The sequence below is a fragment of the Peromyscus leucopus genome, chromosome X, assembly GCF_004664715.2.
Source record: "Peromyscus leucopus breed LL Stock chromosome X, UCI_PerLeu_2.1, whole genome shotgun sequence".
Lineage (NCBI taxonomy): Eukaryota > Metazoa > Chordata > Mammalia > Rodentia > Cricetidae > Peromyscus > Peromyscus leucopus.
In genome coordinates, this window is record NC_051083.1 from 107,521,391 (window position 1) to 107,537,990 (window position 16,600).

Below are 16,600 nucleotides of genomic sequence, written 5' to 3' on the forward strand. Positions count from 1 at the left end.
AAAAAGAGTTGGGGAAGGAAAATTTATACTCATCAAAGGAAAAATCTATCAAGATGATATTTCAGTTCTTAACATCTCTGCCCCAAATGCAAGGGCACCCACATTTGTAAAGGAAATACTACTATAGTTTAAATGTTATCAACCCCCACACGTTGATACTTCAATACCCCACTCTCACCAATGGACAGGTCATCCACACAAAAACTATACAAATACTGGAGCTAACAGAGGTTATGAACCACACTGACCTAACTGATATCTATAGAACATATCACTGAAACACAAAAGAATACACCTTGTTCTCAGCATGTCACAGAACATTCTCCAAAATTGACCATATACTCAAGCACAAAGCAAGTCTCAACAGATACAAGAAAACTGAAATAACTCCCTGCATCCTATCAGACAACCAAGGATTAAAGCTAAGTATCAACAACAACAAAAAGCCTACAAACACTTGGAAACTGAACAACACTACTTAATGACTACTGGGTCAAGGCAGAAACAAAGAAAGAAATTAAAGACTTCTTAAAATTTAATGAAAATGAATGCACAACATACCCAAACTTATGGGACACAATGAAAGCAATGCTAAGAGGAAAGTTCACAGCACAAAGTGCTTACTTAAGAAATTGGAGAGATCTCCTGAAAGCTCTAGAACAGGAAGAAGCAAACACACCCAAGAGGGGTAGAAGGAAAAATATAATCAAAGTGAGGGCTGAAATCAATAAAATCAAAATAAACAGAACAATACAAAGAAGCAAATAAACAGGGAACTGATTCTTTGAGAAAATCAACAAGACAGACAAACCCTTGTCCAAACTAAAAGACACAGAATATCCAAATTATCAAAATCAAGCCGGGCGGTGGTGGCGCATGCCTTTAATCCTACCACTCGGGAGGCAGAGGCAGGCGGATCTTTGTGAGTTCGAGGCCAGCCTGGTCTACAGAGCAAGATCCAGGAAAGGCGCAAAGCTACACAGAGAAACCCTGTCTCGAAAAACAAAAACAAAAAAAAATTAACAAAATCAAAAATGAAAAGGGGGACATAACAGACACTGAGGAAATCCAGAGAATCATTAGGTCATATTTCAAAAACTTGCACTCCAGAAAATTGGAAAATCTAAAAGAAATTGATAATATTATTGATGGATAACACTCACCAAAGTTAAATCAAGATCAGATAAACAATTTAAATAGACCTATAACCTCTAAGGAAATAGAAGCAGTCATTAAAAGTCTCCCAACCAAAAAAAAAAAAAAAAAAAAAAAAAGCCCAGGGTATCACTTCTTGGCCTTTTGACTAAGATCAAGTGTTTTTTTGTTTTGTTTTGTCTTGTCTTTTTTTAAAGCCCGGGGTTAGATGGTGTTAGCACAGAATTCTCCCAAGCTTTCCAAGAAGAGCTAATGCCAATACTCTTCAAATTATTTCACAAAATAGAAAGAGAAGGAACATTGACAAATTACTTCATAAGGCTACAATCACCCTGATATTCAAACCAGACAAATATTCAACATGGAAAGAGAATTACAAACCAATTTCCCTCATGAACATTGATGCAAAAATACTCAATAAAGTACTGGCAAACTGAATTCAAGAATAGAATACATGATCAAGTATGTTTCATCCCAGAGATGCAGGGATGGTTCAATTTACAAAAATCTGACAATGTAGTCCACCAATAAACAAACAGAAAGAAAAAAACACAGGATCATCTCATTAGATGGTGCAAAAGCCTTTATCAAAATCCAGCACCCATCTATAATTAAAATACTTGGAGAGATCGGGGATACAAGTAGACATACCTAAATATAATGAAGGCAATTTACAGCAAGCCTATAGCCAATATCAAATTAGAGAGAAACTGAAAGCAGTTCCCCTAAAATCAGAATCAAGTGCCCAGTGTTATTGTATCATGTTATGTTATGTTTAGTTGAAATCCCTGGGAGGTCTCTCCTCTTTTTTGAAAGGAAATGGAGGAGGAGTGGATCTTGGGTAGGGGTGGGGACTGAGAAAAGTGGAGAGAGAGGAAACTGCAGGTGGAATGTAATGTATGAGAGAATAAAAGCAAAAGAAAATCATCTGCAACCATGTATCTCAGCTACACGGACAGTACAGGTTGACATCTAAGCTCAGATCAGTTTTGACAGTGAAAGAAGGCGTTACTGATAGTTATCACTGGAAAATGGGCATAAGCTGAATGATCTTGGGCAAATAAGACATCGTGGTTGTTCCTGCCTTAGTTCACATTCAGAAACAGCACTGCCAGAAACCTACTGTAATTAGTTATTACTCTGCAGTGGCTTAAGACCATATGTCACTTCTTACCCACCTATGGATGACCTAGACTATGGCCCATAGGCTGTAGTACTTGAGATGGATCTGCCAGTCCCTGAAGGCCAGTGATTCAACTGTAGTGGCCCGGTTCCACAGATCTTTCATTTTATTTGGGCAACAAACTAGCTAGTACCCACCCTTCTCATGACACTGACCAAAGATAAAGAAGACAAGCAGAAACGCAGAAAGTACAAAAGCTATATTTTTGTAAACTGTCAATCTTCTCATTGGGAAGACCAATCGGAAAGTCACATGATCACATTAAAGGATAAGAAAATAAACTCCCAATAATAATACCGTGATAAATTTACAGATTCAGGAAGGGGTAAATAGTTAATAGAAGTTATTTGATCTAACACATGTACTTCCCCTATCCCAATCCTATTACTACCTCCCCCATACATACATGTAGGAAAAGGCCATTTGTCTCAATTGATGTTACCTGCTCACTTCTTAGCATGTAAATATATAAATTTCAGAATCAATTAAGTAACTAGAAACCTTTCCAATTCAATGTAAAGAATATTTTCCTACACAATTGGGGCCCAGAATTTCTCAACATTTCTAAATGCAACCAACCTTTCTAAGGTAGAGCTAGCAGGTCAGGCTACTTTAGGTTGGAGGGTTAATTTCCCCCTGGTTTACCCATGGTGTGTTCCAGTGACAATTTCTAACCTTCCCGGAGGAGTAAAAATGTGTACATTAATAAAAATGTCAACAATATCATCTGTGGGAGATAAGCTGGAATATTTCACAATAAATTAACACTTCTCATCAGAGAGATTGTTGCAGCTTATACGAATGTCACTTTGTGAGAATTGGGAGTCTCGTAGCCATGTGATTTCCATCTGCAGTTTTCAAACCCATTCAGAACCCACCAGGGGATAATTACTTCTTAAGATGTGCCCATCCCAGCAGAATATTTTTGTTATAATTCAATTTTCTCACATACTCAGTCTCACAGCATGAAGACGACTCTGGCCTGCAGGATAAAGCCCTAGAGGGAAAAGAGACTTCATTCTTCACCATTCAGCTGTGTGACCTTTGGGAGCTCACTTAACCTCTCTGATTATTTAGTTTCATTGTCTGTGGACTTCTATTTACCATGACATTTTGTAAAATAGGAATTAATTTTTATCGGTTTCTCACCTTGAACTCTCAATATACCACAAGTCTCTCAGATCTAATCAGTGAACTATCAAACTGTAACACACCAAAGACTAGACTAAAGCAAGTTGTCAGGGTCTTCTAAAATTTCAAGAATAAAATTATTACTGTTCACATCTGTCAGGGGAGCAAATAAATAAAAAGATACATTTTAGGAGTTATTGTGGCTGTTTCCTAGCCTCTACATTTTCATCTCAACCTTGTGCCAATCACCTGAGTTTGTCGGGAAAGGGGAGAAGTGATCCTATACTAAGCCCTGTGAATGGGACATAGTCAACATACACACACACACACACACACACACACACACACACACACACACACCATGGCGACTGATTCTGGCAATTTAGGGCTGAATATGTTATTATTTGGCTGCAGATTGGATCCTGAATAGTCATGGTGTTTTGTATGAACTAATACAAGATGATGTGACACAGATTTGAAACCAAAGAATGTTCCAGCCATTTTGCCCTCATGCAAGAAACAGAAAAGGGGTCAGGGAGAAAGGAGATCCTTGATCAAGTTGTTGAACTACTGAGTCAAATCGATTGTGAAGCTAGCTGTACCTCTTGGCCTTCCAGGTGTATTAGCCAATGCATCTCTATTATTGGTTATACGAGTTTTAGAAATGTGTGCTTGCCTGCAGCGTGAAGCATCCTTAGTGATATAGGAAATGATAGGGTCAAAGTGTGGTCACCAGCTCTGAGGATTTTTTTTAAAGAAGGTGCTGTAAAAGTGTTCAGTGCAGAGAGGGAAGTGGGAGGTGAGGGATATTAAAAGTAAAGGATCACTTCAAAATGTCTGTATACCAAAACCTCCTAAAGATGTCTTCAGGGCAAAATTTGACTTCTAAATACTTATGCAATCTGTAAAAGCTGAACCATTCTGAAAATATTTCTGACAAATAATTATTCCCTTGACTGCTGATCATTTGGTATGACTATCTTATAAGGAAATTGCTATAGCTCTACTTTTGGGCACAGTAAACTCAATTCAAAAGGATTCTCTACTGGCACACATATATCCTCTATTAGAAGAAGCTTCAACTTAGCCTATGTCTGTAATTTCAGCCACAGCAAAGTCTACCCACACTGCAGAATTCCAAAGAAGTTTCCAGAGAGTTTATATTGTAGAAAAGATAAGATGATAAAGAAATCAAGTGGAGGGTCCATGGTTGTTTATGTGTCATATTTAACCTAATGAAGAAGCTCCAGATGTGGCTGAATTCTGTACTCTTCTTTAAAAATACGCAAACAAACAAAAAACACCTAGACATAGAAATTCAAGAAATAGTCGTAAAATTCAGTCATTCTTAACTTCATGGTTTGACTAGCTGGAATTTGGACAGTATTTCAGATCTTGGAACATCCCCCATGGGATTCCAGAACTATATAATATAAAAGCAGGAAGGGTGCTTCAAAACCACCTTGCTCCCCCTGGTTTGTGTAGTGGGTTAAAAGGGAAGCCTTGAGTCCCATATACTAATACACTCCTGTGTGCTGTCAGGGAACCTAGTGCACACCACTTTCAGATCACTTACCATATTGCACTGTCATTGCCAGTGACTACATCTGCTCTAAACTTGAAATTCATTGAAAGTAAAAATTGTCTCACTCTCTTCTGTCCCTGGTGATTAGCATAGCCTGTCATAAAGCAGGTGGTCAATAAGTGTTTGTTGAAGAAATCGAAGTTTCAAGTCAAATGACGAGAAAATTATCTTCCCACCAAGTAAAAGGGAAAAAATCTGTTTTATTACCTTTAAGAGGCATAGAAGTAACCTTCCAATGGATCAGGATGATTCGGGTTGCTGTTTTCCTTAATTGTTAGATATCAAGTTAGCAAGCATGAGGCTTAATGTATAGCTCCCTCACCCCAAACCCTAACAACCAGCATTTAGTTCTGCTTATCTAAGTGTACCTAACCCAAGCCTTAGTGAACTATAAATCTCATGAAAAGAAGTTCTATTTTCACAATCCAATAAAAACTGCAATCAACTGGGCTTGGGGATAGGGGTTTCTGCTGTTTTGTTCTGTTTTGGTTTTTACTACTTAAGCTATATTTTACAGACAGCTTAAAATTATGTTGCAAAACATAAAACAAGTATGTAATCCTGAGTCTAGTGGTGATCTACTTATTTACCACAAGAGGACAGTTGAGATTTGAGTCTTTGTTGGTGATTTCTTGTGGCTGTGAAGCTACTAATATGATTTCCAGCCTTGCATTGGAAAATGAGACATGAAGTTCCAAAGGTGTCTCACTGCTCCTTTGAACAAGGGATTGATATCTAAATAATTCACACTTTAACACAGGCTTTCAACCAATAACAATATGCATCTACCACCATGTCTGCCTCTCTTGGCTCAGATGAGACTGGACCAACAGCTGCCACTCACTGAGAGCTAAACATTGAAAGATGAGAAAAGGGGAAAGGATAAGAGATAGGGGGGATGAAAAGAGAAGAGATGGGCAACATACAGGGTGACGATGGTGATGGAAGCTAGATTTGCTGGCACAGAGGAGCTGAAAAGTTCTCCTTTCTCTCATCTTTTTTTTCCTGACCTACTCGCAGTACTCTTTAGGTCAAATGACAGTGGAAATTGCCAAAAATCTCTTCTTCCACCTTTGCTCATAGCTGGCCAAGCATACATAGTGACCCGGCTGATTTCAGGAGTGAAGTGAGGTGTGGTGAAAGACACACCCCATCCCCCAACATGAAGTATATATACACCCATCTGAATTTAAAACTGAAACCTACTCATTGGAGTTATTCCTTTGGGTCACGGCATTCAAACTTCCTACTAAGACACCAACTATTTCATCTTTTTTAAAAAAGGGACATAGAATGTCTGACACAAGGAAGAGGTTCTCCAAATGTGGCATTTTAATATTAAATTGTCATTGTCTGCCATTAAAACATTAGTTACAGATTCCACCTAATCTTCAGGGACTCCCAAGATGCTAATGTGGGAAGATTTTGCAATGCAACACTGGTAAAAAATGTTGTAGCAGTCTGAGGTTGTGCTGAGGGGTGATGGGAGAAGGGCTGATGACAGCACTAGGGGTTTAGGGGAGCAATTCGCAAGGTTAGAAAGAAGGGAATTTGGAAATTAACATGTATTGATTCTTCTGTGAGTCAGATAGTAAATTAGATGCTTTTGTATCTATTATTTTACTTAATTCTTACAATAGCTTTACAAAGAAAGGAAAAAAAGTAATATTCCCGTTTTGAAGACAAAAACAATAGGATGTAGACTCCTAAAGTTGGTCAAGGTCACCTACTACCTATGTGTGATGGAAGTTAGATTTGAACCTGGACCCATATCCTGGGCCTAATGATCTCCAATGATACTGTGGCACTCTCCCTATTTGTCAAGGGATAGTCAACCTTGTCTCTGCTCACTCTATTCCTCTAATGTTCCTTCTACTGGAAGAAGGAGTCTTTTCCAGATCCCAAGTTTTTCCTTCACTCCAATAATGGGCTGTTAAAATGGAGACTGAGGATTTATGTGAAAGATGGATTTAGAGATTAGGCATTGTCAAAATTGTCAGGAATGTGAGAAGAGCTGAGAACTACTTCTCTTGTCGCCACAGGGTTTTGAGACCATTTATTCTCGGCTCCGTTCTACGTATTGCCAAAGTCAAAGACCTGGAGTAATTAGTGTAGGTCCCCTGTTCCTCATCCCTGGCCCGTGTATATTAGTTTGCTTTACTCTGGCGTAAAGTCTCATTTTCTCCACTCAGACCAGAAGATAAGAAAGAGAAAACAGAAGATGTAGGGAAGAGAAAAATCTGGATTTTACAGATTAGCTATTGGATAGGAATGAAGGTTGTGACAGAAGATACTTTTTGTCCCAGTAGGGGACTGAGGCTATGGAGAAGAATGTAGGGCAAGAAGATCAGACACAAGATGCTGTGAAGGAGACTACTCCTCGCCAAGTCCCAGGTTGAAGTGGAGGAGTTCATATATTCTTTTCTCCTCCTTGCTTAGAAAAAGGAAGTAGAGTTTGGGGCGAATGGTAGTCTCTGGGGTGTGCACTCACTAGGGGAGGGAACAGCCTACACATCTAAAGTCTCAATGTTAAGGGAGCAAAGCAGCTGGGGACAGTTTCCTCCAACCCTAACTTTCAATCCCCACCCCCATCCCAGCTCACTCCCACACTTCTCTCCTTGGTCTGCAGGATTGAGCGTCCTTTTCATTAACCTTTTAGCTCCTACTTCCATACGCATACTATTTTCCTATACCCTCCAAAGCATTCAGCAGTCACAGCCCCCGCATCTGGCAAACCTGCCTCATCACTTTGGTAGGGGGAGGGACACACCTCCCAAAGCTGCGGGAATAGGGGAATGCGGGAGGGGATTGTTCACTTGCCCTAGGATCTCTCTCTGCTGTAAAAGCTGAGCGGCAGAGACCAGGCATGCGCAGCATCTTAGGGCGCATTGTGATGGGAACTGCTTTTCTGAGTCTCTTCACAAAGACTCAAGAGTAATCACTAACCGCCCCTCAAGACCCCTCATCTTTAAGGCACACGTACAAATGTAGAGACAATGTAGCTTTTTAAAAAGAGGAAACTGGTTGCAGCTTGAAAGTCCGGTCCACGTGAGGACTGGTGTATTTCTGTTGATCCCATCTCCCGTGTTGACAAACGCCAGCGCCTAGGCTTTGCAGTCCAGAGCTGCAGTTTGCAGTGGAGCTAAGCGGTGTGCGGCTTTAATTCCACGTCAGATCAACTTTGATCAATATCCCCCTACCGGCCCAATTGGAAGAACCCAATTCACCAGAGCTGAGCCTTTGAGGCTTTTAGCTCTTTTCTTCTTACCCCCTCTTTAGATCCACCATCTTCGGGGGCGGGGGAGCCATTTGGTTTTCTTTATAATTTCTTTATTATTTCTTTATCTCTATCTCTTGCCTATTCTTTGTTTTTGTTTTCCACTGTTTTGTTTTCGCTCCGGTTTTCATTCTCTCTGTCTCTCTCTGTCTCTGTTTCTGTGTATCTGTCTCTCTCTATCTCTGTCTCTGTGTGCGTGTGCGTGTGTGTGTGTGTGTGTGTGTGTGTGTGTGTGTGTCTGTCTGTCTGTCTGTCTGTCTGTCTGTCTCTGTCTCTCTCTCAAAGAAATCGCTTTGGGGAACCCAGCTTGCAGCCAATGAACCCGCCTTCCAGATTGGTGTGAAGACAGAAGTGAGGTGGGGGGGTGGGAAGGGGGTGTGAGAGATCCTGGGAGGGGGGTAGAGGAAGAGAGGAGAGAGAGGGAGGGAAGGAGGGAGGGAGGGAGGGAGGAGAGAGAGAGAGAGAGAGAGAGAGAGAGAGAGAGAGAGAGAGAAGAGAGAGGGAGAGAAGAGAAGAGGAGGAGGCGGCGGAGGAGGAGGATTAGTGTGGGGTGGAAAGGAAGAGTGAGCGAGCGAGAGCAAGTTGAGGGGAGGGGGTGTAAGAGCCGGCGAATTCTTTTTCTTTTTCTATTATTATTTTGACGACTCCCGAGTTGCGCCCATGCTCTTGTCAGCTTCGTTTTAGGCGTAGCACGGCCAGGCAGAAGAAAATGGGGCAAAGCGTGCTCCGGGCGGTCTTCTTTTTAGTCCTGGGGCTTTTGGGTCATTCTCACGGAGGATTCCCCAACACCATCAGCATAGGTAAGCTTTCCAGAGCCAGCCAGGGGGCCCAGGCTCTTCTGCATCTGAAACCCACTGCCCTACTAAGGCTGGGGCTATCGCAAGCCGGTCCCTGTCCTGCATGCTTGGGGACGGTGACTAGAGATGGGGGACTGAGCAGAGATCTTGGGGACCTGAGCCGCAAGGAGCTGACTAGTATGGGGAGCATCCGAGATGAGAGAGGGGGTCTCCTGGGGCTAATGCGGGTGGGTGGCCAGGTTTTCTGAGCTGACCAAGGAGCAAGGGAGTCAAGCTGGAGATTGGGATGCTGCAAGAGGCTAAGAGTCGCGGCTTTTCAGCTCGCTGTTCTGGACTTTGCCACAGCATGCTTGCAGCCGCTGGAAGTTGTCCCAGGGTGATACTGCCTGTCTGGCCGCGCCAGGACGCATAACCTGGGCCCAGGTCGCCCTGTCCCGCGTCTCCGGCTCCAGTGAGACAGGATAGTGTTAGAGGAGATGGAACCCACTTTGAATCCCCCAGACCAAGGAAGTAGCTGGGTGATGGAGGATGGGGTAGGAAGTGGGGGTGACACAAGGAGTCGGGCAAGCAGGGAAGTCACGCAGCCTAGGGATTCATGAATTGCTGCTGTGTCTGTCTGGAGACCAGCTCCAGTTAGCCGGAAGGGAGTTCTCCCCGCCTCTGCCTGTATTTACAAGTAGAGAAGTTAGAATTGTTGCTTTTATTGAACTAACCCCTTGTATTGTCATGGGGGAAGGTGGCTCATGGGGAATGGGTTGGGACAGCAATGGGAATAAAACTGTTTTTCTTCCCACCCTAACCCTGTACCCCAGGAGGAAAAAAAGAACCAGCTGTGGGGATAAGGGTGGGGTGGGGCTGGAGTCAGGGTTTGGGGGCAGGCTCTAGCTTAAGAAAAAACCAAGTCCCATTTTCAGTTCCTTCATCCTACCTACAGCAGCGCGCCCCCCCCCATCACCTTTATCTTTTCTCTTTAGCTTGCTCAGTGTAGAAAATCCAGATTTTTCACAGTGGAAATCAGAGTTTATAAGTACTAAAAGACACACAGGTTGAAAAATCAATCCTCAGTTGAGCTTCCCAGTAACACTGAGGGGCCTGACATCTAATGCTTGCTACTTTCTAACTCATCCTGAAGTGGGGGGACACAAGCCAAGTCTTGATTGCCTTTGCTCCTAGGTGGACTTTTCATGAGAAACACGGTGCAGGAGCATAGTGCTTTCCGTTTTGCCGTGCAGTTATACAACACCAACCAGAACACCACTGAGAAGCCCTTCCATTTGAATTACCACGTAGACCACTTGGATTCCTCCAACAGTTTTTCTGTGACTAATGCTTGTAAGTAGATCTGCGTTGCCTCCCTTTGGGACCTGAGAGGACCTCATTTGCATTCTGTTTGTGATGCATGGGGGTCTGCGTGTATGTGCGCTGGGGGGGTGATTGCCTCAATAAGCAGACTGAGGCCATAGTCAATCCTAGGTTCATGTTGTGTAAATCAACCTTGAAGGACTCTGCTGCGGGGCTGAAAGCAGTGGGCAAAACTCTGTGATGAATTATGTTTGATGCAAAACTTTCACTTTCCTCCCTGCTAAACTGGTGTTCCCTCCCCCGCACCCTTTTCTGTTGGGGGAAAAGAAAGAAAGAAAGAAAATAGCCTGGTTGTTCAGGGAAATTTCAAATGGGATTTAAAAAAGAAGCAACAGCAGCTCCTTGATTGAGTCAATGCAGGGCGTCCAATACTTAAGTGTTAAAGCTGTATCTGGTGGTAGGAACGAGCTGGGGTTGATGATTGCCTCACACATAGGAACACATATGAGAACCCTGCAAACAAGTGACCTTGAGCCATAGATCAGGCTGGATTCCCTGGCCTCTTTCTGTCCTCCCAGAGAGCTCCTATAGGAACTGATAAGACTACAAACTGATTGCAAGTGACTAATGCTTGGCAGCCTGAAAGGAAGAGAGAAGACAGTTCTCAGGTGAATTTTTGGAAAGCCAATCCTGTCTGTGCCAGCGCAGGAGTGCAGGCGTGCTTGCGCAAGCACACACACACACACACACACACACACACACACACACGCACAATTGTTAAGGAAAACACAGTTCTTAATTTAGAGCAAAAGGTTACTTGTGGAGAGAGGCTTGAAGCAGGAACACTGAATACTAAAAGGGGATTTCGTAAGCCCCAAAGTCATTTCTGAAATCCATAGTGGTACCAATGATTTTCTCTTTGCAAAGGGGCGATTTTAACTGGGAAATCACAGGAACCCAGATGACTATTAGCTTATTGGACACAGGTTTTTGTCTGTTTTTGTTTTGTTTTGTTTTTCGGGTTTTTTTTTTTTAACATGAAGAGAATGTTTTGTATGAAACACCAAGTTCTTCATCTAAGCTTTATTTCACTAAAAGTTTCTCCCAAATGAAGCCAATTAACATAAAGTATGTCTTATTTCCTTGGATGGTGCAGTTTGAAATCTGAAGTTTCACTCCATTTTGATAAATGGTATTTGCATCTTGGTGAGTTTAACTTTGTATATGAATTTTTTCAAATCCTTCCATCTCAAAAGATATGTAATCCCTAGGAATCCTTAAACAGGTATGCAAGAGCAAATTTTCTTTGAATTTAAAGATTTAAAAGGGTAGGGGAAGTAAAGAAGGATTTTCCAAAACATCTAACAGTCACCAGCCTTAAGAAAAAAATTAGTTAAAGGTGCTTTTATGAACATGTTCTGAGACACTCTGTATTTGACATTCTTTGGTTTTCCAACACTGACAAAAAAGAAATGTAATAATTTTAGTTAAGTGTGAAAGTTACAAAAATGTCTGGCTATACTGTGTGTCTTATTTCTGTAATCCTCAACCTCTCTTCAACATTTACAAGGCATATCTGCTTCTTAATCCTACTGCACTGTGATTGCCTCAAGAGGCTGAATCTCAAATGCAGTTTCCTAAATATCAATTAGAACAGATTTAAAACCAAATACATGAAACTAACGGGGTGTATTATAACTAACGACAAATAATATGTATTTCATCTCCCTTCACTCTCTTTCCACTGATGAACACTGAGCTAAAAGATCTATTTGGCTTCTCAGGAATGATTGATTTCCAAAGCTCCGGGTCCTGTTCTTATGATCAAACTGGTCTGACACTCACCAGCCTATGGCTATCAGAACCCTACCTGAACAACAGTCAGGAAATGAACTTTGCCATGAGAAAAATCTTGGGTTCATAAACAGGCAATAAGTCATCCATATTTTTGCTGAATTGTCTTAATTCCTTACCTTTCAGAGCAATAAAGGAACAATGATGGAGAAGGAAAAGCAACTGATAAAAATCTCAACTTTAACACACTATTACTTACAAGGCTAGGTTATGGTTACACACTTGAGAGTGTGAGAGAAGGGTAATTCTCAGTAGGCAACAAGAAAAACAACCAAAAAGAAACTACCTCCTTGGTTATGTCAAATATTCACATTTGCATGCACAAGCACACAGTACACATGGGAGAATTATCTAGAAATCAGTGATGTGTGCCTAGCTGCCTGTTGCACTCTCCAACTTTACAGCTAGCTCGGAAGACAGAGGAGAAAAGCTGCCATCTTCTGTGGTCCCTGAAACAGTCACGTCTGGAAGTCACAATTGTTGAATGGGAGTCAGATCTCCAAGCTATCGCTTGGCAGCTGCTGCTTGGTGGCTTAGTGTGAGAAAGACACCTACATAGTCCAACCATAGCCTCTGAAAACAATGGTCTAAGGGGCAGAGAAACCATAGACATGTCTATTGTCTCCCCCGTGGCCTTGATTGTTCTTTTTCTTGTGGGAACATGAATCATATATGTCAAATACAATCGTGCAGTTCTAACAGTACTTGAAGCAAGCAAATGACTGCAGATCCAATTCCTCCAAGTGATTACCTAATTGTACAGAGGAAACGGGCAACTCCAGCATCCTCTGGCCTTCCTAGCTGAGAAAATCTAGGGGAAACCTCACATGAGTCCAAATCTGCTCATCTATCCCTCCTATCTAGTTCAGTGTGGAACTGAGCTAGCAAAAATTAAAGAACCTTGCTTGTTGTCCTGCAGACTTACTGGTTTTAGCTTTCTTTAGAGCTAGAGTTGATCTCATCTCATGATCTCTTCTGGATCTTCAATCACAAGGCAAACATGTACTTTCTAGGGCACAGGTATGCAGGTAAACAGAAATATGAGGGATAATCAAACAGTAATACCTTCTGTCCATGCCCCTGACCTCTGCTTCCCCTCTGCATTGTCACCTTGCTCCATACAGTGGATTCAGAAGTCATTCTTACAATGAATCTGAGGCACCAGCTATTTAAAGACTCTACTAGCAAGCAAGCTTTTTTGCACAAGCCTCAAGAGGTTTGCTTAAGACAGACTCTAACTTCATTCTGTGTCTTAAGAGGCCAATAAAAGCCTCCCTGGCTTTGAAAGGTGGTTCAGTTGGGATCTTAGCTCAGAAGAGAATTGAAGTTTCTCAGACAGACCCATCTGATTTAGAGCACATGCTCCCATTTCATAGGAATTAATAGAGTTCACTGCCTCACTTTTCAGTTTAGCTGGGTAAATGCAGAGAGAATGGTGGTGTGACTAAATTGGTTTCAGCATGTACGCCGTAAACATACACAGGCACACACATTATTAGTGCATATGAAAAATAATGCACACACATTTTTCAAGTTACAGATCTAAGCATTTAGAGGGGAAACAAACTGATCTGATCATTCTCTGGCTTAGAAGGGTATGGAAATATCAGGAGACTGCTGGGTTCCATGGTGTGACTTTGCTGTCCTGGTTCCTCAGGAAATACCGCTGAGTCCCTTGAAGTCCCCTCCTGTGTCTTGCTGCTGTGCACTTGTAGTGCATGCACTCCACACTACACCGCCCCAGCCTCTGCAGTGTCAGCTCATTAGCACACAGATCTCATATTCCCGCTCCGCACTGTCATTGCAAAAATTGCCGTTGTACACCTTTACAGCCAACAAATGTGCTCGTGGATGACGTACTGTTTGTGAGAAGCAGGGAAAAGGCAAATGTAACCTTAGAGGTTCTTCGCCACAGAATTGTGATCTAAATGCATTGGCTTAAATAAAAATCTGTTGACGGAAGCTCAGCGTTGACGGTGGGACTGAGAGTAAGACTTAGGAGTACAAGCTTTGATGGAGCCCCCGGTAAAATCTCTTTTGTCAGCTAAACCTAACCGACCAACAGCAAAATTTCCTTCTGTTAATTTTTACAAGTGACTTGAAATATACCTGCAAACTGAGAACTTGCTCCTTTTATAACTGAACGTGTTTTGCTACCAAGTGTACTTAGCCGAGACAGGCTTCTATCTCTTACCCACAGAGTCACAATCTAATTATCTAATTACTCTAATTGCCAGGAAGGAGCCACTTAACCATTTCAGTCCTTTTGGAAAGGAAATGTCTCTGTTGATCACAAGCTCTGCAATTGGATGGGTTTTGTTTTGGCTTTGTTTGAGCATTTGTCATATAAGCCTAGAAACTAAGCTAAAGACCCTGAGATCAAGGCTCTTGCCTTCCAATAGAGTCTGGGGTCCTAACCATTATCTTCTCTGGCTCCACCCACCCCATCACTGAAGGATCTTTGCACCTTTGCTGCCCTGCCTCCTCTGCTCTCTCTGCTGGCTAGTCATCAGGAAGCTCACTGGCTTAGCTCTCTTTTCAGTCCTTTTGGCCAGCTGGCTTAGCCCACTGAAGCAGGAAGAGGTCGCCTCAGTGGTGTCAGTCACAGATTTAAGTCACCTTCTCACAAGGTTTATTATCATCTTTTTCTTAATCTACATTTTGGAATAGAGGAGGGAGGAAGGTGAGGCTGTTCATGTGGGCCATAAAAATAGATGGCAATCAGCAGGCTGTAAAGGTGAGCTTCCTGCAAAGTGTATTACCTCTCATACAAGACAGCTTCCTATTGATCTAAGAAGTGAAGGGAGGAGGAAAAGGAGAGTTTAGAAAAGAGTAAAAAGAGAATTACTCTGTCATTCTATCTGTGTTTACTGAAAAATGGGCCATGATTTTTCTTTCTACAATTTAAATTTGTTTTCCTCCTAATTGAAACTGGTATTCCTTATCACCTGACTTTTACCTTAATGGAGGTTGTTTTCTTAATTGTACATCTCCCTCCCTAGTCCCTAAAATCGAGTGAGAGAGGAGGGAGCTGCCTTCATGGTTTGGGCCCTGGCAATATCTTTAAATTTCATTTTTATGGGTACTCAGAGACGGTTCTATTTTGACAGATTGAAAATAAACGAAGGTGCTGACATGTGATTGTTTATCTGCCTTTCTGGACAGGAGATCTTTCACATTTATACAACTGGCTTAAGGATTAAAAGACGACAAAGATTTTAAGAGATGACTAGACATTTAGGAGCTAGAATTCATTACTTTGGAGCAGAGGAATAAACGTCCTTATCCAAATGATTTGCTTTTGGGTTTTTTAGCTCTTTATATTTTAAAAGAGTTTTGTAAAACTTTCTACCTCCTATGAAGAACAAGAAACCCAGTTTTTTAATCATGTTTTGATTCTATCCCTTTGTATTTTTGTGCTTTGGGTTTAATTCAATGAAATGTCCAGGAGAGAGCACCATTAAAACAACCAGTGGAGGCAATAGGTGTACATCAACAAAACGAGGAAGTCGTTCGTGCACAAAAGCCACTCTCTCCCTCCTGAAAGCGGCTCAGGAAATACCCAGGCTCCAGACACAGAGTTTCAAATAGTCTCAGCCTAAACTCTAGAATTAACACAGAGTTAGGGGCACTGTCTCCCCAAAGAATCAATGCTTAGCAAACGGGTAATGTGGGCAGAGTCTGTCTTTTCCATATTTCTACTCCATTTGTCACCATTATTTTCATTTTTTACTCTGGTGGTTGAGCTCGTGCCTGTTGGCTGGGCTCTAATCACCTCCTCATTACTGTCCCATCCACACTGACTTTACACAGGGACTATTTTCTACATTTAGAGCTAAATCTTTTTTCTTCTTCTTCTTTATTACAAAGTCCTTCTTCTTAGTTCATTCTCCTTAAGAACTATATACTGCTTTGGGGATACCAGTTTTTTTTTTCCTGAATAGAGCAATATAGTCTAAAGCTGTGGAAGAAAAGATTAAAATAATCTTTTAGGGAGTATTGACTTTAAAACCTAGGACGATAAGAACCATCATATCTCAATTTCAGGGAAAGATACTCAAATGGGAGGGTCTTGGAATATGATGCTCAGATTGTTTTTTTACCTAAATGAAAGCCAGCTGCCTTTGGTTATGGAAGGTTTTTTTTGTTTGTTTGTTTGGTTTTTTTTTTGTTGTTGTTGTTTTTGTTTTTTAATCAGGCAAAGGATGGCACCTCATAGTAAGACGAGTATGGGGATAGCAAATCCGTAGAATCAGTTTCTCTGTGCACAACTTGAAAGTCTTTGGGACAGTTTTGGGAAGAAGCCAAGTACATAA

The 16,600-nt window shown here is 41.7% G+C and overlaps 1 protein-coding gene across 7 annotated transcripts in view; it reads left to right on the top strand.

Moving 5' to 3' along the window:
• Positions 1-8,543: 8,543 nt before the first annotated feature.
• Positions 8,544-16,600, top strand: part of Gria3 (glutamate ionotropic receptor AMPA type subunit 3) — a 274,362-nt gene continuing 266,305 nt past the window's right edge. For 2 of the 7 annotated variants that reach the window (XM_028881609.2, XM_028881605.2), the window contains exons 1-2: positions 8,770-9,131; positions 10,302-10,460. In XM_028881609.2, the coding sequence (XP_028737442.1) occupies positions 9,041-9,131; positions 10,302-10,460 (250 nt within the window). In that variant the 5' untranslated portion in view covers positions 8,770-9,040. Of the gene's footprint in view, positions 8,688-8,769; positions 9,132-10,301; positions 10,461-16,600 lie in introns of those variants that run through there. The other 5 variants (XM_028881611.2, XM_028881610.2, XM_028881607.1 and 2 more) reach the window with 5 other exon arrangements.